Source organism: Phycodurus eques, chromosome 8 (assembly GCF_024500275.1).
Source record: "Phycodurus eques isolate BA_2022a chromosome 8, UOR_Pequ_1.1, whole genome shotgun sequence".
Lineage (NCBI taxonomy): Eukaryota > Metazoa > Chordata > Actinopteri > Syngnathiformes > Syngnathidae > Phycodurus > Phycodurus eques.
The window spans coordinates 19227796-19255296 of NC_084532.1; the positions used below are offsets into that span (position 1 = coordinate 19227796).

A 27501-nucleotide genomic window follows, 5' to 3' on the forward strand; every position below is an offset into this window, starting at 1 on the left:
TATGTATTACAATCTACAATTTTGTGATATTTAGCAAATGTAGTTTTTGCCCACAGTTCTGAAGTGACGTCTCAGTCTGACAGCAAAGGGGTGGACACAGAGAAGGAAAGGAGCCAGCATGTCAGGCACTAGATGGACACAGAACGCAACCATTGTACCAAGAGGAGCCTTCACTCTTCATCACTTTGACAAGATCAACATCTCCCTGCCTCTGGACGTACATACACGGACTAAAATGTCACAAGTCCCATGAGGTTATTATTTACGAAAAAATGGGTTCGTGTGATCATATGTGAATGCACACCTTCCACAGCTATTTAAATACAGTACTGCAGTGTATATATATTTTTGTTATAATGTTATTATAAACACTTGTGTTGTTTTTCTCATTGCAATTATGCCACAATTGTATAAGAGACCTTAATGATGCAATGTTTGTAAAAGAATGCAAAATAATGTAATGTTTTTGTTCTCTCAGGCTGTGTTCAGAATCACTCCCTATCCACGTACTGTATATATTGCCCTATAGTGAGTTTGCCATTGTGGAGTTCTATTTGAATTTGTAGTAAGTATAGGTCATCCTCGATTTAGAGCCCTCAATCTATCCCACAATGCATCTTAAAAAGTAGTGTAGTATTTATTCAGTATTTACTGATATTAACTGGAGAGTGATCTGGGAAGTTGTAACTATGCAACATTTTTGTAGCGTGAGGCATTTCTGTTTTAAAAACTCTACAAATAATTAAAACAAATTACTAGTATATATATTTTTTTTAAATAATGTATATAATTATGTACTCGGATCGCATTCAAAAATAGATTTTTCATTTGACTGATAAATGAGCTACATATTGTCCTCCATAAAAAAAAAATCCCATTATAGTGATTAAGGAATGATTCCGAACACAGCCTTATAAAACGAAAACACATAATATGCAAAATGCTTGTAAGGCAGGTATGTATGCATATGTTTCCATTGTTTTGTGAAAAAAAAATTGTAGATGTCGCATGCAAACAAGTACCCGGAGAAAATCCACGCGAGCACATGCAAGAAAGCCCAAAATGCCCAGCTAGGATTCGAACCCAAAACCTCAAATTTATGAGACATTATTGCAAGTCACCAGTCCAAGTGCTATTTTGTCGTCATTCATTACCTTTGTATATGTATTATGCTGAGTCGATATGCTTAAAAAAGCCGATTTTGTGATGGGTTTTATTTTTAATTTTTTGAATAACATGCATACAGCCGATTCATGCGCAGCAGTCGAAAGTGTGACGTCAGGGAAGGTTTGGTCACGTGACAAAGGCGCCTGCCACTGTTTGGTTGTTATGACAACGTGTTTTTTACTAAATTAAATGGCCACCAAGGAGCTCTCCTTCTCTAAACTCCACCGAAATTCTTGGAAATGTACGGTGTTGTTGGACATTCACACAGTAAGTGCGCCATTCCCACCGTTAAACAAAAACAAGTCGCTCTGTTACATAGCAAGCTTAACATTTAAACAAATCTGTCCTGTTGTGGTTTCCTCTTAACGCTGAAGGTGTACGTGTATGTACGTCGAGTTCTTGTGGCGATTAAAATCATATTTTAGGTAATACTTCTACCACCTGTCATTGGCAAGCTGTACAGGAAAACATATGACTTTATTTTCTTTACAAAAATGCCGACATTTAATAACCAGCCCACTTCCTGTTTTAAAGAGACTTGCGCATGCGTAGTGCAAGCATAACAGGGTGTCGCGAGACTATGGGGAGCAGAAATTTGATGAAGCTGCAATTTAAAAAAATATATAAATTCAGTAAGGTGTTGATTTTTATTTTTTTTTAATCAAAGTGTCATATCTGAGCTCCTTTTTTGAATTGCTGGTATTGGAATATGAAAATAGATGACAATATATTTTACGCAGTCGATTTTTTTTTGTACAAGACGTGGTATTTGAAGAGCCAAATGGTTGAACTTGTCCTATGTTGGGGCAACAACTCATTACTGTTTGATGTTCCCTTGTCATCGGTCTTTAACACACATTTCCTGCGATGCAGGGAGCATCTGAATGAAATAGAATATCAGAGTAAAGTTCCTTTATTTCAGTATTTAATGTATTATCCAGATTCATTTAACATATAGGAAAATTGTTCTCTCAAGGCCAATGCCTACCTAATTTCCATATTTAAAAAACGAAAAAAATCGAATTTTCTTATGACTGTAATTTCTTGAGATGGTTGATTTTGCATTTTTGTTAGCTCAAAGCTATAATCCTCATAATTATATAGCAAAACTAAAATCATGAAATTTCAGTGGTGTGTGTAATCCATACAAATTTCACATTTTTAATAGAATGACTTAACTGCAGCGGCACGATGTCCGACTGGTTAGAGCGTCAGCCTCACAGTTCTGAGGACCCTGGGTTCAATCCCAGGCCCCCCCTGTGTGGAGTTTGCATGTTCTCCCCGTGCCTGCGTGGGTTTTCTCCGGGCACTCCGGTTTCCTCACACATCCCAAAAACATGCATTCATTGGAGACTCTAAATTGCCCGTAGGCGTGACTGTGACTGTGAGTGCGAATAGTTGTTTGTTTGTTTGTATGTGCCCTGCGATTGGCTGGCAACCAGTTCGGGGTGTACCTGCCTGATGATAGCTGGCATAGGCTCCAGCACGCCCGCGACCCTAGTGAGGAGAAGCGGCTCAGAAAATGGATGGATGGATGAACTTAAATGCATTTTCCGCAATATTTTAATGAATTGAGATTTACCTTTAGTTGATTGATTTGTTGAAAGGAGATCTACCACTATAAAGCATTCAACATATAGCTGCATCATTTTGTACATCAGTGAGAAAATTTGACATTTAAAAAAAAAAAACACAATTGTTTGAATGTTTAGGTCACATGTCGTGGCGTGCGCCTTCCCAAGTCAGGAGATATCTACTTAAGTGTTTGCATCATGGGCCAGTGCAGGAAGACTTCCTGCTTGCCGCCTCGCTTTCCATTACACTTTAACCAGCGGCTGGTTTTTGAAAAGGTGAGAATGATGACTGTGAATAAACAAAGTTGCTGATCTAATATATCTGATGTGACCGGCCTCTTACCAGGCTGTCGGCCTAAACTTGTTTACCGTATTGATTTGCTTTGTCTTTACGCAATGTGCTACACCAGACTTACACAAATGCTGTTGACCCCTCTGCAGTGGCTGAGCGCCTAAAAGGTAAATGGCACTCTTGAGATTTCCCTCCTCATCTCTTGAGTCCTACATCTTGTGCTGTGCAAGCATGCAGGCTCTTAGCTTCTATCTACACTGACCGCTCCGATGCATGTGCTTTTCTTCCTCTTAGCTGACACAACAACTTTTCGGCTGATTCAGTCGGTATCTCCAGGTCGGATTTTTGAGAGCATTATGTTCCCCACTGTGCAAAAAGCCATGTGTTTATGTGTATGTTACCTTGTCTTTTTGCAGTGCCAGAGAGTAAGAGCATTGCTACGATGACGCAAAACAGCAGAGACTTCCTGAACCCTGGTCCCAGTCCTGAGCGCTGCTGAAGACTCCTTGCAGAGAGATGCATTGATGAATGGAGAGATCCTCGAGATTTCATGTATGCTGGCTTGCATCAAACAATATTTAGTCCTTTCAAAATCTTCAAAATATGCCTAAAAATATACATTAAAACATCATGTTAGCGTGTATAAGAGGTACAAAAAAAAGAGGTTATATTACAAAGGTATATAATTTTTTTCTGGTACTCCAGCTTCCTCCCCACATTCCAAAAAATCATGCATGTTAACTTAATTGAAGACTCTCCCATAGTTGTGGATGTGAGTGTAAATGGTTGTTTGTCTATATGTGCACTGCGATTGACTGGTGACCAGTCTAGGGTGTACCCCACCTCTAGCCCAAAGTCAGCTGAGTGAGGCCAAGAACAAGCGACATTGAAAATAAATAGATGGACGACATCTAATATCTTAAGACAATTACAGTATAATGCAATGAAATATGAATGATATGTGCGTCATACATAAACTGCATTATTGTTTTCCAACATTGGCTGCACTTTCCAAAAAGTATAAATTTCAACCTTCTTTATCTTAATTTATTTCTTTTTTTTTAAGGGGTATTAGAACATTCTTCTTATGGTGTGGTGTGCAGAAAAGGTCGCAAACCACTGCGCTTTCTGGACAAAAGTGTTGAGACAAACCCTTTTAATCAATTACTTAATCAATCTGGGGTTAATTTATTAGTTCCTCTTAAATGTAAATTCTTCATCTTGGACATATGGACGATTCTGTGCTACCGACTTTGTGTTTTGGGAAGTCCCTTTTCTGTTTCCAGTGCACACAAAGCAAGGTCAATAAAGGCAATACTCAATAAAGAACCACAAAAAACACCTTTGGGATAAAGTATAGAACAGAGACGGCCTCTCACCTCACAAATGTTTCTTTGAGTGAATGGACAAAGGTTCCCACAGACACACTCCAACATCTTATAGAAAGTCTTTCCAGAAGAGTGGAAGAGGTTACAACTGCAAAGGGGAACTTATTTTCTTCCATTTCCTCTTCCTGTAGGTGTCCCAATACTTTTGACCATATAATTAGTTTTGCTTGTAATGATATGAGCACGCAGACATTCCACAAGTATACATTCCAACAGCTTCTTCTCTCTTGCCATTCAATTGCTGAAGTGACACTCCGTAGTGTGTTTTTATGTCGCAAAAGTATTTTTTGTCAAAATGTCTGTCTATTGTTGAACTAGAGCAGCACCAACTACCGGAGACAAATTCCTTTTGACATATAAAGAGGATTCTGATTCTGATGACAACAGACACCGCATTAGAAATCTTGAATATTTTCATTGAAAACGGTTTCCCCCAACCTTTTCTCATCATTCTCCCCACAGACTTCCACATTAAAATATCTTCAAGCTCCGCTCCTCGTCACTGCCGCCTTCATGCCAGTTTGTCTGCGATTTACATCAGAGTTAGACTGTCTGCCTCCACTCACAAAGCCGTATTTTTTAAACATCACAGGAGCCGCGCTCTATTCTGCAATTTGTTTCACTCAAACCCATTCCCAGACGGAACAATTGCGGTCATAAATTGGTCTTCTGGGCTTTGTGTATGTCTGTTTTCTCATCTTCATATTCTCTCTCTCTCTCAATATGTCACTTGTCTTGTGTTTCCAGGGTGCATTTCCCACGGTGGAGTTTTCAGTGACATCGTTCATCGAGGAGTGCGATTGGATAGACACCTCACCTGTAAGTCTCCTGACTGCTGCATCGTTCATCGAGGAGAGTGATTGGATAGACGCCTCACCTGTAAGTCTCCTGACTGCTGCTACTTAAACCGGGGAGATTGTTTACGTACGTGTCTGCTTCCGTGTCAGTGGCATTTTGTGGGAACGGGGCAGCACGGTGATTAAATGTATTGTTTGACTGTTTTTTATCCCTATGAATCAATTAATCTAGGTCAAAGACTCAATGTGTGACAGCAAGACGAACTCTGTCCAGCAGAGAGAGGTGAGTGCATATGTTTGTAGATGAAATGGGATGAGCCTATTCGCCTGGGTTCAATTAAATTAAGCTTTAATCAAATGGCAGCCTCAGCCTGCAAACATTCATCGTTCAGCTTCTCTTAAAAATTGTTTTAGTGTTATGTGATTTCCCTAAATAGCAATTTGGCTGCATAAATGCCTTTGTTTTATTGTATTAAACTAGAATAAACATTTGATCTGAGTTTATTTATCCCAGGATGCCATTACCGACAGGAAGATGAGAGAAAGACGTTAGCAGCCATTAGTGTTGTTGTGGTAATTCAGTGGTTGCTGTAAAGCGCAATGTTTGAGCACGTGCTTTAATGCTTTGCCAGTAAGAGACAAATGTTGTATTTCACCTTGAGGTAGACCTTGTGTTCAATCTGCTGTTTTATTTCTGTCCTCGCAGATGACCAGCCGCTTTCGAGTGAGGCCGTCGTCGACTTCGCCAAGGAAGTCTTCACACTACCCAGGATGGTCCAAACACAGACGCTCTCCCTCCCCGCCCCCGTGCCGCCATATATCTTGCAAGACAAATAGAAGGCCACAAAAACACAGAGTTTGTCTAGAACCGGGCTACCAGCAGCCCACTGTTGCTTCCACGACCCGCGCGCTCTCGCCTTACACACACCGAAAAATGTGTCAGCTCTCCCTGGATGCTGAGCAGCGGCTTAAACACCTCCATCTTGGACCGCACTACTTCAGGAAAGAAACAGAGAGCCTCCCTCCATTCTTGGTTGGTACTAGCACACGTTGCATCAATACAATAATATTCAGCTGACTTTGGGTGCACCCTGGACTGGTTGCCAGTCAATTGCAGTGCACAGATTTTAAAAACATTAATGTTAGGATCATTGAATGCTCAAAAATGTCATTGGATGTAAATATGAGCGGTTGTTTGTGTATGTGCCCTGCGATTGACTGGCGAACAGTCCAGGCGGGACCCCGCCTCTCGCCCGTGATAGAGAATGGATGAATGAGTGATGTTTTTTTCCATTCAGGCTTCTGGCATTTAAGTGTGATGTCAGGTTTGTCCACTGCGGCGTAGTTTGCACGTCGGAACGCCAACTTTGTCTGAGGTTTAAAATTTCTGACTAGCCTTTGTTACTTTGGTCCCAGCTCTCTGCAGGTCATTCACTAGGTCCCCACGTGTGGTTCGGGGATTTTTGCTCAGCGTTCTTGTGACCATTTTGACCCCACGGAGTGAGCTCTTGCATGGAGCCCCAGATCGAGGGAGATTATCAGTGGTCTTGTATGTCTTCCATTTCTAATAATTGCTCCCACAGCTGATTTCTTCACACCAAGCTGCTTACCTATTGCAAATTCAGTCTTCCCAGCCTGGTGCAGGTCTACAATTGTGTTTCTGGTGTCCTTTGACAGCCATACCGGAGTTTGGAATTTGACCGTTTGAGGTTGTGGACAGGTGACTTTTATACTGATAACGAGTTCAAACAGGTGCCATTAATACAGGTAATGAGTGGAGGACAGAGGAGCTCCTTAAAGAAGAAGTTACAGGTCTGTGAAGGCCAGAAATCTTGCTTGTTTGTAGGTGACCAAATACTTATTTTCTTACTGGATTTTTTTCCCTCATTTTGTCTCTCATAGGTGAGGTATACCTATGATGAAAATGACTTTGTCTCCAAAACATCGAACCTCGGCTGTCACTCTGATGAGCTCATTTTCTAATTTTATCCAACCTGGTCACTCCGAGAGCGAACCTCAACATCTTCATTTCCGCCACCTCCAGCTCTGCTTCCTGTTGTCTCTTCAGTGCCACTGTCTCTAATCCGTACATCATGGCTGGCCTCACCACTGTTTTATAAACTTTGCCCTTCATCCTAGCAGAGACTCTTCTGTCACATAACACACCTGACACCTTCCTCCACCCGTTCCAACCTGCTTGGTCCCATTTCTTCACTTCCTGACCACACTCACCATTGCTCTGGACGGTTGACCCCAAGTATTTCAAGTCCTCCACCCTTGCTATCTCTCCTCCCTCTAGCCTCACTCTTCCCCCACCACCCCGCTCATTCATGCACATATATTCTGTCTTACTTCAGCTAATCGTCATTCCTCTGCTTTCCAGTGCATGCCTCCATCTTTCTAACTGTTCCTCCACCTCCTCCCTTCTTTCACTGCAGATCACAATGTCATCTGCAAACATCATGGTGCACGGGGATTCAAGTCTATCCTCATCTGTCAGCCTATCCATCACCACTGCAAACAGGAAGGGGCTCAGGGTTGATTCCTGATGGACTCCCACCTCCACCTTAAATTCGTCTGTCACACCTACAGCACACCTCACCGCTGTTCTGCTACCCTCGTGCATGTCCTGTATTATTCTAACACACTTCTCTGCCACTCCAGACTTCCGCATGCAGTACTACAGTTCCTCTCTGGGTACTCTCTCAAAGGCTTTCTCTAGATCTACAAAGACACAATGTAGCTCCTTCTGACCTTCTCTGTACTTTTCCATAAACATCCTCAAGGCAAATAATGCATCTGTGGTACTCTTTCTTGGCATGAAAGCATACTGTTGCTCGCAAATACTCACTTCTGTCCTGAGTCTAGCCTCCACTACTCTTTCCCATAACTTCATTGTGTGGCTCATCAACTTTATTCCTCTATAGTTCCCACAGCTCTGCACATCACCCTTGTTCTTAATTTGGCTGTATGGCGTTCATGTAACTCTTGTGTTGAATCCCATTAGCGTGTGCAGGCGTACACAGTGTTGTGGCTGGTGAGTGTATAGTTCCTACCTCTCGGGGATCTTACAGATGTGAACATTATTAATATAGCGAGAGGATTAAGTGGACGTCATAATAAAAAGGGAGTGTTAATCTCTTCACCTGAGCTGTTAATGGATTGTGATGTGGCTGACAATGTTTCACTGTGGGATTCTAAAGAGCTACTTATTTTAGGAGGGTGCATGTAGTTATCTGTGAACATTAGATTTTTATGTGTGTGTATCACTGTTGTGGGGGGGCTTTGCATATCAAGGGCAGAGGTTTGACAAAGGCAAGGCCACAGGGGACACACAGTCCCTCTTTCCCTCGCTTTATTCCCGCCTCTTCACGTTGACATCCACTGTAATCCCGATGTACCGCTGTCAAAATCCCTGAGCACACTCTTATTAAAGAGAGAGATTAAACACTGCAACGTGATGGGAATTTACCGGAATAACACTGACATTGCTCTACTTTTTCCTAAGGGAGTCCCCTGTGAACAATTTACCCAGGTAATTGAGAGTCAAACTGCAAATTAGCAAATAGATACCTAATGAAGTGGCTTCAACAGGAGGCACATTCGTTTTAAGATTAGAACTGTTTTGTGCTTGTTTATAAGCCTTGTTGCTTTATTCAGAATCAGAATCTGACATTCTGGAATAAATGTGCCAACGTGATGATGCTCTATGTTCTCCTGTGTTATGTGCCGACAGGTTTCGACTTGTAGTAGTCTGACGGATGCTCCTTTGCCACAGAGTTACATGCACTGCTGCCACACGGTCAGCCTCTTAGATGATGACTCCGGTAGGTCTCATCAAGCAAACTTGACTTCTACGTAGTATTTGGCAGTATTTAGAGGTGCATGTCAGCTACCCTGCTGCTGCAAATAAAAAATAAAAAAATGTACAGTTCATTTACCGAACAAGTGTTTGTTATTTTTATTTTATTTCAATCGCTTTAACGTACTGTTAGCTTTTGAAGCAGCAAGTCTTTTCAATGTAACAGCATACTTTAAGTGTCATTTGAGCAATATAGAATTACAATTTGTATGGAATAATGTGCAGCACTGCCCTTGTCTTTGCAGACTCTCTCCTTGACAGTTACAGACCCAGAGCATCCAGAGTAAGTCTTACTTACAATAGCTTGTCATATTCAATCCAAACATGCAACCCTTTTAAAAGTGCTAATATAAAACGCCAAAAACAAGCAATAAGATTTATTCAAAATTTTCCAGAAAAATTACAATAACTGAGCAAAGAATCACGTTTTTCATTTCAGGTTCAAGCTGTTTAACTCTGTGTTTGCTTCTAAGTGCGTGTCTTACTTTGTGTGGAGTGTGTGGGAAAATAAAACCTCCGGCAGCAAACATTTATTCACTTCAAACACATTTAACCCGTGCAGATGCGGTCAGATCGTGCGTGGTCGTCTCCCGGGCCGTTATTCCGACGTGATGAGCTGACCCAAAGTCCTCTTCGAGACTCCCCCGCCTCTCCTATGTCGAAGAGGAGGGGCCCTGTGACTTTCAAGCACCCCCTCACGGAAAGGTGAAAGAATGATTTCATCACTCACAATACTACAAGTCACTTTGTTTCACATCTTGACCCAGACATCTAACTGGATGTACGATGCATTCTCCATGCATACTGTACATGCGTACATATCCACCTCTGCAACCATAGGTAGTGCTATTCTTTCATAATAACATTTTTGGCCTCTTATTTTAAATGACAGTGTTGTTTAAACTCTCAAAAAGCAAATCTTTAAAAATTAGGGAAAAAAAGGTTTTCACGAACGACTCAGTGGTGTCTTTGTAAACCTTTGTCATTGGAGGACCCGTGCATGTACAGTATGTGTTCTGTGTGGGCACGTCATGATCAAAACCAACGGCACTGTTGTATGCAGAGGTGGGTATTAACACGCTACATTTACTTAATTACATTATTCAAGTAACATTTTTCGATGAATTGTACTTGTCAGAGTAGTATTAATGAAGCGTAGTATTTATGTTAAGAAGAAACTACTTTTACTCCGTTACAATAATCTACATGCCGCTCACTACTTTCATTTGTCAATAATTGTGTGCGCGATCTATTTTTCGACTTTCGTTTTCGACTTCTGCATTGGGAGCCGTTGCTCTAATCCAGTGATTCCCAACCAGTATGCCGTGGCACATTAGTGTGCCATGAGTGATTTTCAGGTGTGCCGTGGAAAATTATCTAATTTTACTTAATTGCTCAAAAAATTATTCATTTACAAGTAATAATGCATCTTTGTTCCTCTATTTATGCCAGTGAGGCATAGTGACAGACAGGACAAATAAATGTTCTTCTATTAGATGGCAGGAAGTACATACAGTAATTACTGTGTATCTACTTTGTGACATTTTTTTCGAGTTTTACCTGTTCCCTCACAGAGTCCCTAGAAACAAGTAAGCATTTGAGCTGACAGCAAACTGGAGAACGCTCTGTACCTTTGATTCAGAAACTTTCCGCACATAAACACCCTGTTAATTTCTTCACATTCCTGCCCAAGCAGGATGAAGAAGTATAATCCTTCTCTTGTCGGTTTTGCCAAGATGAATTCCTCCCAATGTGTGTGTGTAAACAAATACACGGTTGCTGTTTGCTTGTAAGATCTCCACAGACATAAAGGCACCTGCCTGTTGTCCCAATGATGGGATATAGAACAGCTACATGGCAATCGCGTGAGCTGGTGGTCGCCTGTGTGTGTATGTAGTTGTTAAATTAGAGGCGCTGATGTACGGCCATGTTTGTTCATTACCGGCCGGTGAGGAGGGAAAACAAAGAGGAAAAGTGTATTGATTTGTGTCGCCGCCTCACTCTTGATGCCTTTGACCCGACGCTCACTTTAATAGATTCAGAAGAGACCTTGTCATCCATCACGCCAGCTGCCAGTTGATCACACGGCCGACGCCCACGTTGGGTTGTGTTTGTCTGCCCCTACGCCCCCCCCCCCCCCTCCCCCCAAACTCAGCTCATAAGCAAACGTTAAAATCAATAGACAATCTCACCGCAAAGTCAATTGCAGGAAATGAACGATAGTTTTGTCCCAATTGAAAACGCCACAAGAGTTGCACTGCGTCAGATTAGAGCAGCGAGGGGAAGGCCACGGTTCGCCACTTCACTCGGGTTTCATCTCGACACACAATGAGGGATGACACCTAAAGCTACATCTCCTCAGTCTGCTCATGTTTCTCCTGTCTGACTTTCTGACTTGATTTCGACAGAACATGAAAAGTTTTGCAAGCACAGTGGAGTGGCCTACTGAGCATTTACATTATCATGAGCCCTGTATTATTTGTTGCATTCATTTACTCTATTTTAGTTTTTTCCCCCGAAGTTGGTTAATTAGAATGCGCTTATTCAATTTTGACTTTTGTTTATTCATTTATATAATTCAATAATTGGATAAGTGCTGATAAGTAAATATTTATATATCAATAACATAAAATAAAATAAACCTTTTTACTTATACCTTTAACATGTTTATTTTACTAAATATTGGTTAATTGCTGCATGTGTGGTATCTGTCTTGGGTTTTACCAGTCTTGGCGTAAACCTGTGGTTCTCAGACTTTTTACACCAAGTGCCACCTAAAAATATACTGAGTTTAGGAAGTAACAGCATAATGACTAATATTGAACTCCAGTAGTGTAGCAGGCTCAAGTGATCATAAAAAACGAGGCAGTGGTTTTATTCCTAAAATGTATAGTTCATATTATTGTAAGCCACTGTAACATTATACACAGGTTACACGTTTAGACTGTGCCTGGAAAAAAAAGGCAAATAAAAAAACGGTACTTAAATAATGACAAATAAAATGCATTGTACATAAAAGTCAACTCTTTTTTTTTTTATCCAAATTAATGTTTGTAAACAGTTTTAAACGATTCGATGCAAATGCAAAAAAGTAAAATACAACTGCCCAGTTTGAACATTAATGTGCAGTGATTCTCGTCTCCCGCCAGAGGAACCCTGCGTACCACTAATGGTACTTGTACTGAATTTGAGAATCATAAACCAAATAAACATGCAGCCCAAAAAATAAAAAGAAAATAAATAAAGACCAAATTGATTTATTGTAAACAATAAAAAAAAAAAAACTTGGTAAAACAAACCATTTTACCAACACCAATTTACAGTAATAAATAATTGCCTAATTAATGTACAGTATTATAAATAATACAATGAAAATGTGTTAACAATTTTACATAAATATTTTTTAATAGATGGAAACTTAACAAAACTGACGTCAGTGAAATGCTTTTAACCGTAATTGTAAACATATTGTAAAATGAATACCACTCGAACTATTGTCTTTGTAAAGGCAAAATATTTGCTCCGGCTCTCATATTGCATCGCATTGGGTCGTGTGGGTGTACCTAATGTTGTGGCCATTGTGTGTCGACTAAGCACACGCTTGGTTTGTGATCAAGGGTGAATGAAGAACTTGGAGGTAAATGACACCTTTTTAGTGCCAAAGTATCAGCTTTGTTTCGCGTGGGGCTGTAGCGCCCTTTAGTGGACAAAAGGAAAGTTGTCTGAGCATGTTTTGGGCTTTTCAAAAAATCCACACACTTACAACTTCTCAAATATGATTTTGTATTGTATATTATCCTTGGACTTCTGTGATTTTTTTTTACTTAACAGACTATGCTATCAAATGTACATCACATTTGCATATACATTCAGTATCACTGTGATATTAAATAATTATAACGCAAAGTAGCTGCGCCTTGAAATTCTGTCCATAAATGTTATGAACAGAATCGGTGACAAAGGGCAGCCTTGGCGGAGTCCAACCCTCACTGGAAACGAGTCTGACTGACTGCCGGCAATGCGGACCAAACTCTGACACCGGTCATACAGGAACCGAACAGCCCGTATCAGGTGGTTCGGTATCCCATAATCCCGAAACACCCACCACAGGACTCCACGAGGGACACAGTCGAACGCCTTCTCCAAGTTCTCAAAACATATGTAGACTGGTGGAGCAAACTCCCATGCACCCTCAAGGATCCTGCCGAGGGTGTCGAGCTGGTCCACTGTTCCACGGCCAGGACGAAAACCACACTGCTCCTCCTGAATTTGAGATTCGGCTTCCCGACATACCCTCCTCTCCAGCACCCCTGAATAGACCTTACCAGGGAGGCTGAGTGTGATCCCCCTGTAGTTGGAACACACCCTCCGGTCCCCCTTCTTAAAAAGGGGGACCACCACCCCAGTCTGCCAATCCAGAGGCACTGTCCCCGATGTCCACGTGATGTTGCAGAGGCGTGTCAACCAGGACAGGCCCACAACATCCAGAGCCTTGAGGAACTCCGAGCGAATCTCATCCACAGAGGAGCTTTTTAATCACCTCTGTGACCTCAACCTCAGAGATAGGAGAGCCCGCCTCAGATACCCCAGACTCTGCTTCTTCATGGGCAGGCGTGTCGGTGGAATTGAGGAGGTCTCCGAAGTATTTTTTCCACCGATTCACAACGTCCCGAGTCGAGGTAAGCAGCGCCCCATCCCCTCTATACACAGTGTTGATGATGCACTGCTTCCCCCTCCTGAGACGCCGGATGGTGGACCAGAATTTCCTCGAAGCCGTCCGGCTTCTCCATGGCCTCACCGAACTCCTCCCACGCCTGGGTTTTTGCCTCAGCGACCACCAAAGCCGCATTCCGCTTGGTCAGCTGGTACCCATCAGCTGCCTCAGGAGTCCCACAGTCCAAAAAGGCCCGATAGGACTCCTTCTTCAGTTTGAGAGAAGCCCTCACCATTGGTGTCCACCAACGGGTTTGGGGATTGCCGCCAAGACAGGCACCGACTACCTTATGGCCACAGCTCCGGTCGGCCGCCTCAGCAATAAAGGCACGGAACATGGTCCACTCGGATTCAATATCCCCCGCCGCCCCCAGGACGTGGGTGAAGTTCTGCCGGAGATGGGAGTTGAAACTCCTTCTGACAGGGGATTCTGCCAGACGTTCCCCTGCCAGACGTTCCCAGCAGACCCTCACAATGCATTTGGGCCTGCCACGTCGGACCGGCATCTTCCCCCACCATCGGAGCCAACTCACCACCAGGTGGTGATCAGTTGACAGCTACGCCCCTCTCTTCACCCGAATGTCTAAGACATGCGGCCGCAAGTCCAATGACACGACCACAAAGTCGGATCATCGAACGGCGACCTAGGGTGTCCTGGTGCCAAGTGCATGTGTGGACACCCTTATCCTTGAACATGGTGTTCGTTATGGACAATCCGTGTGGAGCACAATAGTCCAATAACAGAACACTGCTCAGGTTCTGATAGGGGGACACACACCTGATCTGCGCCTCTCACCGTGGGCAACTCCAGAGTGGAAAAGAGTCCAACCCCTCTCAAGAGGACTGGTACCAGAGCCCAAGCCGTGTGTGGAGGCGAGCCCGACTATATCTATTCTGAACTTCTCAACCTCACACACCAGCTCGGGCTCCTTCCCTGCCAGAGAAGTGAGATTCCACGTCCCTAGAGCCAGCTTCTGTCACCGGGGATTGCCCAGCTCACACTGCACCCGATCCCTATGGCCCCTCCCACAGGTGGTGTGCCCATGGGAAGGGGGACCCACGTTACGCTTTAGGGCCACCAGGCGCTCGCCTTCGAGCCCCACCTCCAGGCCTGGCTCCAGAGGGGGTCCCGGTGACCCGCGTCCAGGCAAGCGAAATCTAGATCCATATATTTTGTTTGTCATAGGGGTTTTTGGAGCCGTGCTTTATCTGGTCCCTCACCTAGGACCTGTTTGCCATAGGTGACCCTACCAGGGCCGTGAAGCCCCACACAACTTAGCTCCTAGGATCATTGGGACACACAAACCCCTCCACCACAATAAGGTGACAGCTCAAGGAGATCATTTCTATTTATTAAAAAAAAAAAAAAAAGTTGTTTTGATTTGACAGTTGTGTTTATTATTGGAGTTGTAGTGTATTGCATTATAATCACAGTGGATTCTGATGTTGCACCCCTCTAAATAAATATAGCATATATATCACTACCGCTTTTGTACTGGACTTTATTATATTGTGCAGGTGTAAGCTTTTACATTCTTCACATAACTATGTAGAACAGCTTTACCAACTAATTTTTTTTCTGTTGCTTGGTCTTCCCAGGCTGCAGCAAAGTGATCCCAGTCCATCCTACTGGGAGCAGATCCACAGCAGAGTCCAGAAGATTCTGCTAACACACAGAGTCCCCTTGGACTTGGACTGACCTCCTGAGCTGAGGATAAACTGAAAATCCATCACTTCAGCGTTTAAAGCACACACTAACACACGTCGTTGTGGTGAGTTTCACACACTTGCAACTTAAATCTGTTTGATACGAATTCGCACCTCCACTTGAAAAAGAATGCTGCAAGGTGACGTTCAAAGGCAAGCAGACCTTTGTGGGGAAAAATGAAGAATCAGAATCAGATGATTCTGATTCTGAAAATGCAAGATGTTAAAGACCTCATGAGCGCACAAGATAGACAAAGGCCACACTGGAACAGTACAAATTTCATAAATTTGGTTAAATCAACGCATTCTTGCTTTTTACCCCAAATATTTATTTTATCCACTTAAATTGATGAAATACATACACACTAAATATGAAATAATCATTGACACTTCTCATATTATATCATGAATATACAGGGCCAGTGCCAGTTCTGACAGGGCCACCACTCGAAAATGCTTAAGGTCAGACCAGTACACTGAACTAATTAACAAGTCAATCATGTCAGCCGATTAGACAACAAATGACGGTAATTCTAAAACACTGTACACTAGTGTACATTGCACCAGTGACTTCGGCTTTTAGAAATATGCCCATCAAACGGTGTTTCTAAAATTGCTGCAATAAGATGGTTGGGATGTTCTTGCTTTGATGCAGTATTAGTTGACATTGATCGTGGAAGGAGCCATTTTCAAGACACCTTTTTAATCAATTTCACACAGAGCACATCAAACAAAACAAAAAAAGTAAAACTTTTTGTTAGGGTTAAAACAAAAATACGAATGATTATGAAATAATGTATGCACATATGAAATATACATTAATGAAAAAAGGTTTTCAGGATTTTCATTGACTTTAAAATGTCTTCCAGGATTCGTGAAGTTTAAAATTTAAGACTTTGTGTAACATTTTTCATGAAAAATGCAACAGCATGTACACATGAACAGAGAACTTGATGCTTAGTCGTATGAAGTATTATTTGTTCCAATACAAAATAAAAAAAAATACAAATGTTCTATTTATCATAGTGTTAAAGGTGTTCAAGTGTTTACAGAAAATGTATTTTTTTAAATTCATACAAAACTGAAACAATGGTGCCAGCAGATTGCAGTTTAATCATAATTTGACTGTTTATTTTTATATTTGTAAATGACAAGGATTGCTGTGCAGGGAAAATAAAAGCCCATGTTTTCAACACATTATTTCCAATTGTACATACCATAATTTGTGTACAAATCCATCTTTGTAAGACTCGTGTCTCACATCCAATCTCACTTTGTGACTTTCTCTGATTTCTTATGAAATTTATTCTTCTTGTATTTCTTGTGCTTGCCGGATGCCTGAGCTGCTTTCTCGGCCACAATCTTCTGGAACTTCTTCTTGTTGTTGCTGAAAACACACCAGTACACAAATTCATTTATCATTTTTTCTCCCCCCAGTATTATCTTGCATCAACTTGACTGTGACTGCCTTTCACCTGGCTCCTTTCTTGTCATACAGAAAACAATAAAATGATTCTGCTCATGTTGTCTGTTTCTTATTGGGAAGTCGCTTGTCACTTAGTAAATTTAGCGACCAACTGCCTATGTTTTAGTCAACTAGCTCCTCTCTGTTCGCAGCCATGTTGTCAGTGGAAACATTAACTCCCCAAACCAAGCAGAAAGCATTGAGAAAGTGGAATAAAATGACTGCATTAACAATGTTGTCTAACCTCCTGAACTCTGCGTCAGCCAGCAGCTCCTCCACCATGGTCCTCTTCCTCTGCTTCTTGGGAATGCGGGAATGATAGAAGTCGACGGGGTTGTCCACCACGGTGGCCATCTGCATCCAGGCACAAAAACGCTCGTAAAACACCACGCATCCTTTGGATAAGTAATGACATATTCAGATTTTATTCTTGGCCCTGACCTGGAAGTACTTGGCGAACCCATCTCGGTCATTCTTCTTGTAGAACCTCTTGGGATCCATGGAGGCTCTCATCTTGAGCAGTTTCAGGTCTCCCTTGAGCTCATTGCTGAGCTCAGGAGCTTTCATATTGAACCAAGCATCCCCTGTGGTCTTCTCACGCTCCACCTTGGTGGAAAAACATTTTATATGAAAGAACATCATTTTTAGAATGAGATTAAATGCATTTTTATCTAATACATACACTTTAAAATTGACAACTGTGTTAAATTGCTTATTTATGTACAGAACAGTCTGTCAGCATACCAGTACAAACAAACTGGACAGTCTTCCTTAACAGTGCAGATATTGACGATCTAAAAAATAAAATACTAAAACAAAAAGTAAAGTGTGGGAATGCAAGGACTAAGTACAACAATTTGGAATGCATTAAAATAAAAGCAGAATTCTTATACAGCAATTACAACAAGTGTATTATATGCATAACGAAATGACCAAAATAATCAAAAGTACTAATTGAAACAATTCATAGCATATATATTGTGCTAAAATTTAAATATGTGCTTATATAAATCAAATTTCAATAAACAGCTGAAAAGTGCATCAGCAACTCTCCTTTCACACGTGTGAGGGCATTACAGTAATTAAGTATATAGTGGACTCCCACTATTCACAGAGGATAGGGACTGTGCGAATAGCGAAAATCTGAGTATAACTAAAACTCATTATGATTGTCATGAAAATGTCTAAAATCAGAAAATAAACCCATCAAATAAGCGGGTGATCGGGTCAAAAAAACGAGTAAAGTGGGGGTCCAGGGGAAAAAATAAATACCATGAAAAAGTGAGGGTTCCGTGAATGACGGAGGAATGACGGTGTGTCTTAACTTTGTTGAAATGAATGACCAGTCGCCTCAGTGCAACACATGTTCTCCCTGTGCCTGGGTGGGTTTTCTCCCAGTATCACAAACACTAACCTTGTGTCTCATTGGTGGTTAGGGAAAGGAATCAGCATTTTATAGCATTGTTTCCATGCATTAAAAAAATACAATAAAAACAAAAATAAAAATCACTGGTGCCGTCTGAAGTTACTTTTGGTGCCAAAATGCTGAGTTCAATTGCGTACCCTTCGAAATAAAAGACACCAAGCTTAAAAGAAGTAGTCAAGTTAAAGCTTGTACCGTTTGACGTGATGAAACAGAGTACAGGGACAGCTATACTATTTTAACAATGCTGTGAGTGAAGTCAACTCTCAGTCAACTGGGTGAGTGAAACAAAATTAAATAGTTAAAACAGTTAAAATAACTATTTTAACAATGCTATATTTAACTTTTAGCAGAAACATTAATGGATGGATGGATGGATGAATTAATGAATATTAACTCAATTGGGTTAGTTCCACACACATTGCCTTTTAGTTCACAGGTTTGATATTGATACTGGTTATAAAGAACCTTGAGTCAAATGTTCATTTTAGTCTATGCTGCGGGCTGCTAAGAAAATGGATGTTCATAATTTGGGCACCCTTTATATAAACCATGCACACTTTTTTAACCCAGCCTCCTAAAATAATTAGAATTAGGAATTGTTTGGAACCGGAATTGAACTAAGGAACCGGAATCGCTCAAATTCAAACGATGCCCAACCCTATTCATTACTCGTGGATTTTTGCTATTCACAGTCCCTTATTCTCATCATATACTGTAGTTTAAGAACACTGCAATTTGGCTGTTTGTGAGTTATCAAATTTAAAGTATGAATCCAATATAATAATTAAAAAACTGTGAAATTTACTCTGCGTTTCCGTTTCAAGGCGTGTTTGGATTCACTGTATGGCGGCACGGCGTCCTTCTTCTCAAAGTCTGGACTCAACACGCTCTTCTTCATCACCTGTGTACAAAACCATCATTTTTGTTGTTTATATGCACAGCACCATTCATACACAAGGCAGATTATAATTATTAAAAACAAGATGAAATACAAAACAAAAATCCAGATGACAGCCCTTCTGCAAATAGCAAAAAAGGTGAGTAATTGACACCCCCTCAAAAAGGTTTACAATTGGCTATTTGATTCCACAAAATGGCACCAAAACACTACTTTTCTATGAGACTGGGATTTGGCCTGTCTGATAGAAGATCCCCCCGCCCCCCGCTTCAACATTGTTCCTTGGCACCAAGATAGCGTCAAAGCATCACTTTTCTACCAGACAGGGCTTTGGCACCATCTTGTGGCATATTAGGGTGCTTACGAAAGAGGACAAAAACAGTGTATGAGTAAGTTATTTTTACCATAGACACACACAAAAAATAATCTGTGAATGGGTGTGATTCTGAGTAGCAAATCGTAACTAGGAGGGGATACACAAAATTAAAACATTGAACAAAACAGTGAAATGTCAAAACAAAGATTATCAAGTTCAAATTACAAAATAAATTTAGTCTAGTGCAGAGATTTTAGGACCAGTGTGATGGAAATGTACAAAAAAAAAATATATCCTTTGGCAAGAAGAACCAACGTGACAGAACTATCAGACCATCATGGATTTCCTCAGCAGTGCAAAACCATTATAATGCTCATTATTAATCATCACCTCAAAAACAAGTTGGCGTGTGCATTTACCTCATCCTGGTCCATCTCCTTCGGCCGGTGCACCGAACTGGAGCCCGGTTTTGATTTGCTGCCGTCGAAAGTGATGTACAACCCCCCGAGCTGTCTCATGTTGATGCCCGGGTCAATGCGACTTGACATCTCTTTCCTGCGACAAATGGCGAGGGGACGTCACGGCTCATTTTCTTCGCACGCTCCAAATCCAGCTCAATGAAAAGTAATTAATTGTTGCTATGGACATATTTATATTCACTAGATACATTGGAGTCCTCTTGTTGACATTGCCTGGGGAAAAGGCTAAAACCTGCTGCAGTTTGTAGTATGCCAGCGTGCTAGAAATGCATTCACAGGACACTTTATTAGTTTAGCTGCGTCTAACATGCTGCCTTTACGAAGATAATGATCACTTTTGAGGTTCAGTGGTGCCTTGACCGAGCTCGCAACTTAATTTACTTGATTTATTTTAACTGAAATGAATTGAAATGCCATTTATCCATTCCAACCCCCCAAAAAACTTTATTACGTTTTAAATTTTAAAAAATAAATAAAAAAGCACTCTATTGTAAAGAAACACAAAGAGAATGCAAAGAACTAAACTGGTTCTAAAAATAGTTGTATGAAGGAATTACTGTACATACTGTAGTATTCACGTGTCGGATGTGTAGCGTAAAGGGGCGTGGTCTAGTAATTGACGTAAGGAGCTGGACTGTCTGCGTGTGAGCGTCTGGGCATGAGCTGTGGCCTACAGCAGCTCCTTGTGAGTGTTCTCATTTTGCATTTCTGTGTTTGTCCCTTATAAAGGGTGTCTTTACTCACAGTAGAGGATTCCTGCTCGACAAGAGGAGCGCCGCTTCCCCGCAGTCGTCGTCATCATCGGCGCCGGCCTCCTCATCCACAAACTCCTCCTCCTCTTCCTCCACTTTCTTGGCGCCGACCACCTCCTCCTGCGTGAGGCGCTGCGTATAGTAATCTTCGTCCAACTCCTGCCCGGGCCGTGTGTCGACCATGAACAGGCCGTCGATGGACTCCGCCGCCACCACCTCCTTTTCGTGCTTCATGGAGGAGCCTCGTCTCTCTCCCATATCGTCGTCTTCTTGGTCTGAGACGTCCTCCTCCTCCTCTTCATCCTCGCTGCTCTCCATGAGCCTGATTGTTTTAGTCTTCGGTGTAGCTTTTATTTCCTTAGAGGAGGATTTTTTGAGTGTCATTTGCTCATTGACGGACGACGCTACCTTCTCCTCGGGCTTCCTGGAGGGGCCTGGTCTCTCTCCAAGATCCTCTTCTTCCGATTCGTCTTCCTTTTTCTCAACCTCCTCGCTGATCTCCATGTGGCTGACAGTGGGCATGTCCCGGGTAGTTTTCGTGTCCTCAGGCAGAGATTTCTCGGGTGTCACCTGCTCATCGACGGACGCCGTGGCCTCTCCGGGCTTCCTCTCATCAATATCTTCTCCCTCTTCTTCCTTGCTGCTCTCCGTGAGCCTGATTGTTTTAGTCTTCGGTGTAGCTTTTATTTCCTGAGAGGAGGATTTCTTGAGTGTCATTTGCTCATTGACGGACGACGTTACCTTCTCCTCGGGCTTCCTGGAGGGGCCTGGTCTCTCTCCAAGATCCTCTTCTTCCGATTCGTCTTCCTTTTTCTCAACCTCCTCGCTGATCTCCATGTGGCTGACAGTGGGCATGTCCCGGGTAGTTTTCGTGTCCTCAGGCAGAGATTTCTCGGGTGTCACCTGCTCATCGACGGACGCCGTGGCCTCTCCGGGCTTCCTCTCATCAATATCTTCTCCCTCTTCTTCCTTGCTGCTCTCCGTGAGCCTGATTGTTTTAGTCTTCGGTGTAGCTTTTATTTCCTGAGAGGAGGATTTCTTGAGTGTCATTTGCTCATTGACGGACGACGTTACCTTCTCCTCGGGCTTCCTGGAGGGGCCTGGTCTCTCTCCAAGATCCTCTTCTTCCGATTCGTCTTCCTTTTTCTCAACCTCCTCGCTGATCTCCATGTGGCTGACAGTGGGCATGTCCCGGGTAGTTTTCGTGTCCTCAGGCAGAGATTTCTCGGGTGTCACCTGCTCATCGACGGACGCCGTGGCCTCTCCGGGCTTCCTCTCATCAATATCTTCTCCCTCTTCTTCCTTGCTGCTCTCCGTGAGCCTGATTGTTTTAGTCTTCGGTGTAGCTTTTATTTCCTTAGAGGAGGATTTCTTGAGTGTCATTTGCTCATTGACGGACGACGTTACCTTCTCCTCGGGCTTCCTGGAGGGGTCTGGTCTCTCTCCAATATCTTCTTCTTCCGATTTGTCTTCCTTTTTCTCAACCTCCTCGCTGATCTCCATGTGGCTGACAGTTGGCGTGTCCCGGGTAGTTTTCGTGTCCTCAGGCAGAGTTTTCTCGGGTGTCACCTGCTCATCGACGGACGCCGGGACCTCTCCGGGCTTCCTCTCATCAATATCTTCTCCCTCTTCTTCCTTGCTGCTCTCCATCATTGTTTCCTGGGCAGCTTTTACATCCTCAGGTGTCACCTGCTGAACTTCCATGTCCTCCACCTCCTCCTGTGTTCCGGACACATCGCCATGCAAACCTTGGTCCTCCAGTGACACCTCCATGTGCACGTTTTCGTTCGTCTCGTCATCTGTTCTGACATAATCGCATGTTATTCTTGAGGTTGAAGGCCCAGTGTCCTCAATCTTTTCCACTGCCGAGGCGTCCTCTTCCTGGTTTTCAGCAGACAGCTCGCCCTGCTGGTCTGCGGACGCCACTGCGACCTTACCAGAAACCTCTTCCCCATCCAGTTCTCCCTGTCTGACTTCCTTCACTACCGCTTCATTTGACATCAAGGTGGTTTTCTTCTCTTCTTCCAACAATGTACAGTCTGCTTCCTCAGCAACCACCGTGCTATCTAACATAGAGTCATGTAATAAGTTTCCCTCCGTGGCGTTTTCCAGGACAATGGAGAGATCCTTCATTAACAGCGTAGAGTTGGGTGCAGGTCGCCACTGCCGACCGCTCCCGGAGCCGGCGCGACTTCTGCAGGGGCTACCCGGGGCGGAGTGTCCGTCCGTGAGGTCAGAGTCCAATTCTGCGTACTTGGAACTCGAGGATCGGGTCTTCATCGTTTGACGGGTGCAGATGGTGTATTCCGTACCGGATTCGAAGCCCTCAGAGTCGCAAGACTTCTCATTAGTGGTGGTGGTCCGTCGACTACTCTGAGTTGGAGGGCTTTCTGAGGCTTCGTCCAGGTTGAACGGAATAGGACACAGCTTTCTGGATCTCATACTTCTGCGGCTCGAGGACTGCAAATCTGCAGCTCCCGAGACATCCAAAGTGAAGCTCTCGGCGTCGGAAACGTCAGACTCATCCGGTTGCGGATTGGCGTAGATTCTGGTGCTTTTTCTTTGACTTCGGGTGACGCTTTGAGATTCAGTCAGCACTAAATCGCATGTGGCCTCCTTGTCATCTGCGGCCTTGACAGGATCCACGTCAGGAACGGCTTTGCTCCTCGTGCGTTTGACAGTTTTCTGCGCAGACACTAAAGAAGAGCAGGAGTCCGCCTCAGACACTTCTTCTTCAGCAAAATTCAAGGTGACAGCAAGTCTTCTGCTCCTTCTGCTAGACATCACTGGAGGTTCACTGTCAGACACAACAGAGCTACCGGATTCCCCCTTCTTGTCTGGAGCTCTCCTCCGTGTGCTTCGGCCATTCTTGGAAGAGCAGGACTCCACCTCGGATACCTCTTCTTCCTGATACACTTTGTGGGCAGCCCTGCTGCGCGTCACCGGAAGTTCCACATCGGCCGTGACAGAGCACCCCGACTCCAGGTTGGACACATCGGCTTCGTGGGTGGAGCCCACGGGAGCGCAGGGCTGCTCGGGGCTGTGGAGTCTGGAGGTCCGGGTGCATTTTTTCAACACAGACGTCTGCGGGTCGCTCGTTTCTTCTCGAAGCCGTTCGCTGGTCTCCACCAAGGCACGGCGAGTGGAGATGTCCGCTTGTCGAGCCGCGCTCCTGGTTCTTCTCCCGTTGGATGGAGTGGCCTGTATGGCAAGAGAGAAAACATCACTAATGCAGTTTACTACAATGTGTTTGTCTCATGATGTTTTAATGAGTGATAGGCATTTAACAACATTTCCTAAATACAGCAGTGTCTTGAAATAGGAGTTTAATTTGTCATTTTCTTTTTTTTTTTTTTGTGACCATGCTCATTGCTCAAAACACTAATTTCTCAAATCATCTTCCACATTTCAATGAATGAAATGCCATTAATCTGTTCCAGCCTCCAAGACCCCCCCCCCCAAATATGTTTGTAATGTGTTAAGAAACAGCACTTCATAATATTGCACTTCATAAATACTAATTAAATAGAACGTAAAGAACAGTTTTTGATTCAATTAAGTGGACATTGTGATTCTGATGTGCCACTTTGACCACCAAGGGGCAGTAAAAATACAGACAAACGGATATACCGCACAGGAAGGAGATGGTCACAGTCACTCAGTAAGCTGCAGTAATATTATTCGTTCTTTGCAGAGGATAAAGAATATGCCTATGAGTATTGTTATATCATCTGTCAATATATGTTGCTGCACCATTTGTGTTCAAATATCCATTTTAAAGGCTTATAAGTACTGCAACACCAGTGTTATTCCTTAGCCTGTCTATGGCATTTCCCAATATATGTTAGCATTAAGCTAAGCGGACTACCCAAAGTTATGTGGTCTGTTGTTTTAAATGTGGAACTCTGTTTGCTCTATGGTTCGTTTGACAGTAAGCATTAAGTGGGCGTGGCAATAAATAGCTTGAAGCCTCTTTAAAAAAATATCTATCAAACATCTGCATGTTGTGAGTTGAGTTCACTGCCACCATACACCTCGTGCATGTATGTGTATCTCAGATTTTTGCTCGCATGTCAGAGCAAAAAAAAAATATATATTTTTTTTTAAATTGTCCGAACAGCAGCTTAAATCTCATATAACTCATAAATCCAGTCACTTGTATCTCGAGGCACCACTGTATAACAGTTTTGTGTCTGACAAAGTCAATTTGTGAGTAAATTCAGACGAGATGTTAGTATAGTACATAGTTTTTGTGAAATGTTCGTTTGGTGGTGTGCCATTAATCTTTCTTACTTACTAACATTACTGTAAAAGACTGTCTGTGCCTTGGCTCAATAAAGGGTGGGAAACCCTTAAAGGGTTTTTTAAACTACGGTAGACCCCCGCTAGCACATTGCAAGATCAAAGGAGGGTCCGTTATTTCGCCAGCTGTAGGGACATGATCAATCAACAATTCCACGAAATAAATTCCCAACCAGGTTTCATCTTCAGTTATTTTGCAAACAATACAGGATTTCACAGGTTGAGAACTAATGCAGAGAAGTGCGTGTTAAATGTCTTAGATATGCCTTTCGTCAGAAACTTGGCAATAAGCAAGAGCCTCAGCTGATCCTTTTGCTGACGTTCGATTTAAAGACTTATTCATTCGTATCCGTTTTGTTTGTCTGTTTGGAGCAAACATGTTTGTGTCCATGAAGTCGTTCGAAATATCTCAAATCCGCGGTGGTCCACGTGAGTCAGAGCAGCTACACGCAGCAGCCAATCCATAATAACCGCCCCGAAAACTTCTAATATTTAACTCAAAAACAAAATGCGGGCGCGGTGCTCGGAGAAAGTTGTCTACACACTGACCTGGACATTGGAGGGCTGCTCGATATTTGTTTTAGTTGGGGAGCACACGCGCAACCCGCTCCTGGTGGCCACCATTTTGGATCACTTGTCCTGACGGTTGGCAGACCAGACAAAAGCAATCGATACACGGAAGTGAGACATTGGCGAAAGGCCGAGAGCTACTGTATATTATTAAATATATATTATTAAACAGTAAAATATGAAATTGTTTATTGGCCTGTACTTTTGCGTCGCTTTCAATAAAAAAAAAAATATATATATTTATTTTTTTAAGTTAATGCATTAACATCGATGACAATGGGACATGAAAATACTGTATATAAGTGGCAACAGGGGCGATTCTAGGACGAGAAGTTTAGGGGTGCCGCTAAGTGAGCTCCCAGCCAGGTAAGGTAAATTTCACTATTTTGTAAATTTTAATACGGAGCCCCAGACATGACATGGAGGGGGTGGGGGAATATTTTGTGCGCACAAACTACTATATCATACGCACGAACTATTACTTTGTGCGCACGAAATAGTTACCGTGTACGTATGAAGTAGTTGTCTGTACTGACGAAATGGTTACAGGGAATGCACGAAGTAGCAGCGGCTCCATACTGGACAGCAAATCGAGCACAACCTCTTTCGAAGTTGAAGGTTGAGGCTCGTAAACTACACAATTGACAGGGATAGTATGATTGAATTTTATTTTAGACTGGGGATGAGCTAAAAAGACATCTGAAAAATATGACATTGCAAGGAATCATTATTACTGAGAGGCATTTAAATAGACTATTGCGAGCCAGGTAGCTTTACCGGCGGAGGTACGACTTGGACATTGGGACCGATTTCATTGCTCATCAACTGCAAAGCTCTGGAAGGGATCACGCTTACCGGTGTGTAATGTATACGAGATGTAAACAGAATAATAACGCAATCCGAAAAGAAGACTCTCTCTGCTCTATTAATTGACATCCGAGGTGTTTGGAACGCTCACCGTATAAGGCCCTCCAAGAACACCAACATGCCTAGTGGGATACCTGATGTCATGTACATGGCCCCTTACGTTTGGGGTGCAGAAGACAATCTTGTTCCACTGATTGAAGATTTGACCACACATAAAGACAGCTGTACATTTTTAAGTTACGTGGATATGTTTTGATTTGTGCACAATATTAATGGAGGAATAACAATTGGGAGTTCCCATCTACCATGTCCCAGGAACTCAAATCTGCAGTAGAAGGTATTCAAGTTGTTGGCTAGTGTGCTATTGTTCTCAGCTTGGGGTGATCGTCGCTTTTAATTGGTCGTGATTTAGAGTCGTTCGCGCTAAACTGTTTTTCCAACTTTGCTGCATAATTTCTCTTTGCAATGTTAATTTCTTTAGTCAGCTGGTTCCTAGTGCGATTATACAGGGCCCTGTCCCCGCTCTGATATGCGCCCTCCTTAGTTTGGCGAACTTGCTTAAGTTTGGCAGTGAACCACGGCTTGTTGTTGAACATGCGAAATGACTTTGTTGGTACACACACAGGAGGTGTTCCAGAATGAAATGCAGTTCCATGTTGACTGCATCATCCACAGACCGGTTTGCTTGGTAGGGAAATTGCAGGGGGTCCAGCAGGGGTCCTATGATGTTCTTGAGCTCTAGCACGAGGCGTTCAAAGGACTTCATTGCTTCACTTTTCGTTAATTGTATTTAACAATTGAAATAATTAAATGCTATCTTCATTTTACTTAAAATGTTTTAAATATTTTAAATAGATGTAATGTAACAGAAATAATTTCATCAAATTAAAATATTTAAATGATTTAATAATGTAACATTTACAGTG

The 27501-nt window shown here is 42.7% G+C and overlaps 3 protein-coding genes across 3 annotated transcripts in view; 2 read left to right on the forward strand and 1 right to left on the reverse strand.

Annotated features, from left to right (window-relative positions):
- Nucleotides 1–144, forward strand: part of agbl4 (AGBL carboxypeptidase 4) — a 354108-nt gene extending 353964 nt beyond the window's left edge. Inside the window, exon 14 of the mRNA XM_061683038.1 lies at nt 57–144. Within this exon, the coding sequence (XP_061539022.1) occupies nt 57–132 (76 nt within the window). The 3' untranslated portion in view covers nt 133–144. The remainder of the gene's footprint in view (nt 1–56) is intronic.
- A 1103-nt stretch (nt 145–1247) lies between these two features.
- spata6 (spermatogenesis associated 6) lies at nt 1248–17013 on the forward strand. The gene is given in 14 exon segments (XM_061683039.1): nt 1248–1434; nt 2880–3017; nt 3152–3200; nt 3328–3369; nt 3450–3517; nt 3519–3560; nt 3562–3585; nt 5169–5300; nt 5451–5501; nt 5925–6251; nt 8955–9045; nt 9326–9363; nt 9643–9785; nt 15393–17013. Coding segments are annotated over 14 exon segments (1323 nt in total). The 5' UTR covers nt 1248–1356; the 3' UTR covers nt 15493–17013.
- Nucleotides 16424–25778, reverse strand: dnttip2 (deoxynucleotidyltransferase, terminal, interacting protein 2). The gene is made up of 7 exons (XM_061683036.1): nt 25688–25778; nt 20829–24037; nt 20025–20160; nt 19197–19292; nt 17407–17571; nt 17210–17319; nt 16424–16887 (listed from the first exon to the last, which is right to left on the reverse strand). The coding sequence occupies exons 1-7, from the start codon at nt 25760–25762 to the stop codon at nt 16770–16772; spliced, it is 3909 nt and encodes a 1302-aa protein (XP_061539020.1). The 5' UTR covers nt 25763–25778; the 3' UTR covers nt 16424–16769.
- Between the last annotated feature and the right edge of the window lie 1723 nt (nt 25779–27501).

Coding starts and splice junctions, on each gene's coding strand:
- dnttip2 (XM_061683036.1), bottom strand. CDS start 25,762: ATGGTGGCCACCAGGAGCGGGTTGCGCGTGTGCTCCCCAACTAAAACA. Junction 24,038..25,687: donor AGCAGCCCTCCAATGTCCAG/GTCAGTGTGTAG, acceptor CTTGCCATACAG/GCCACTCCATCCAACGGGAG. Junction 20,161..20,828: donor TCGAGCAGGAATCCTCTACT/GTGAGTAAAGAC, acceptor CATTTGTCGCAG/GAAAGAGATGTCAAGTCGCA.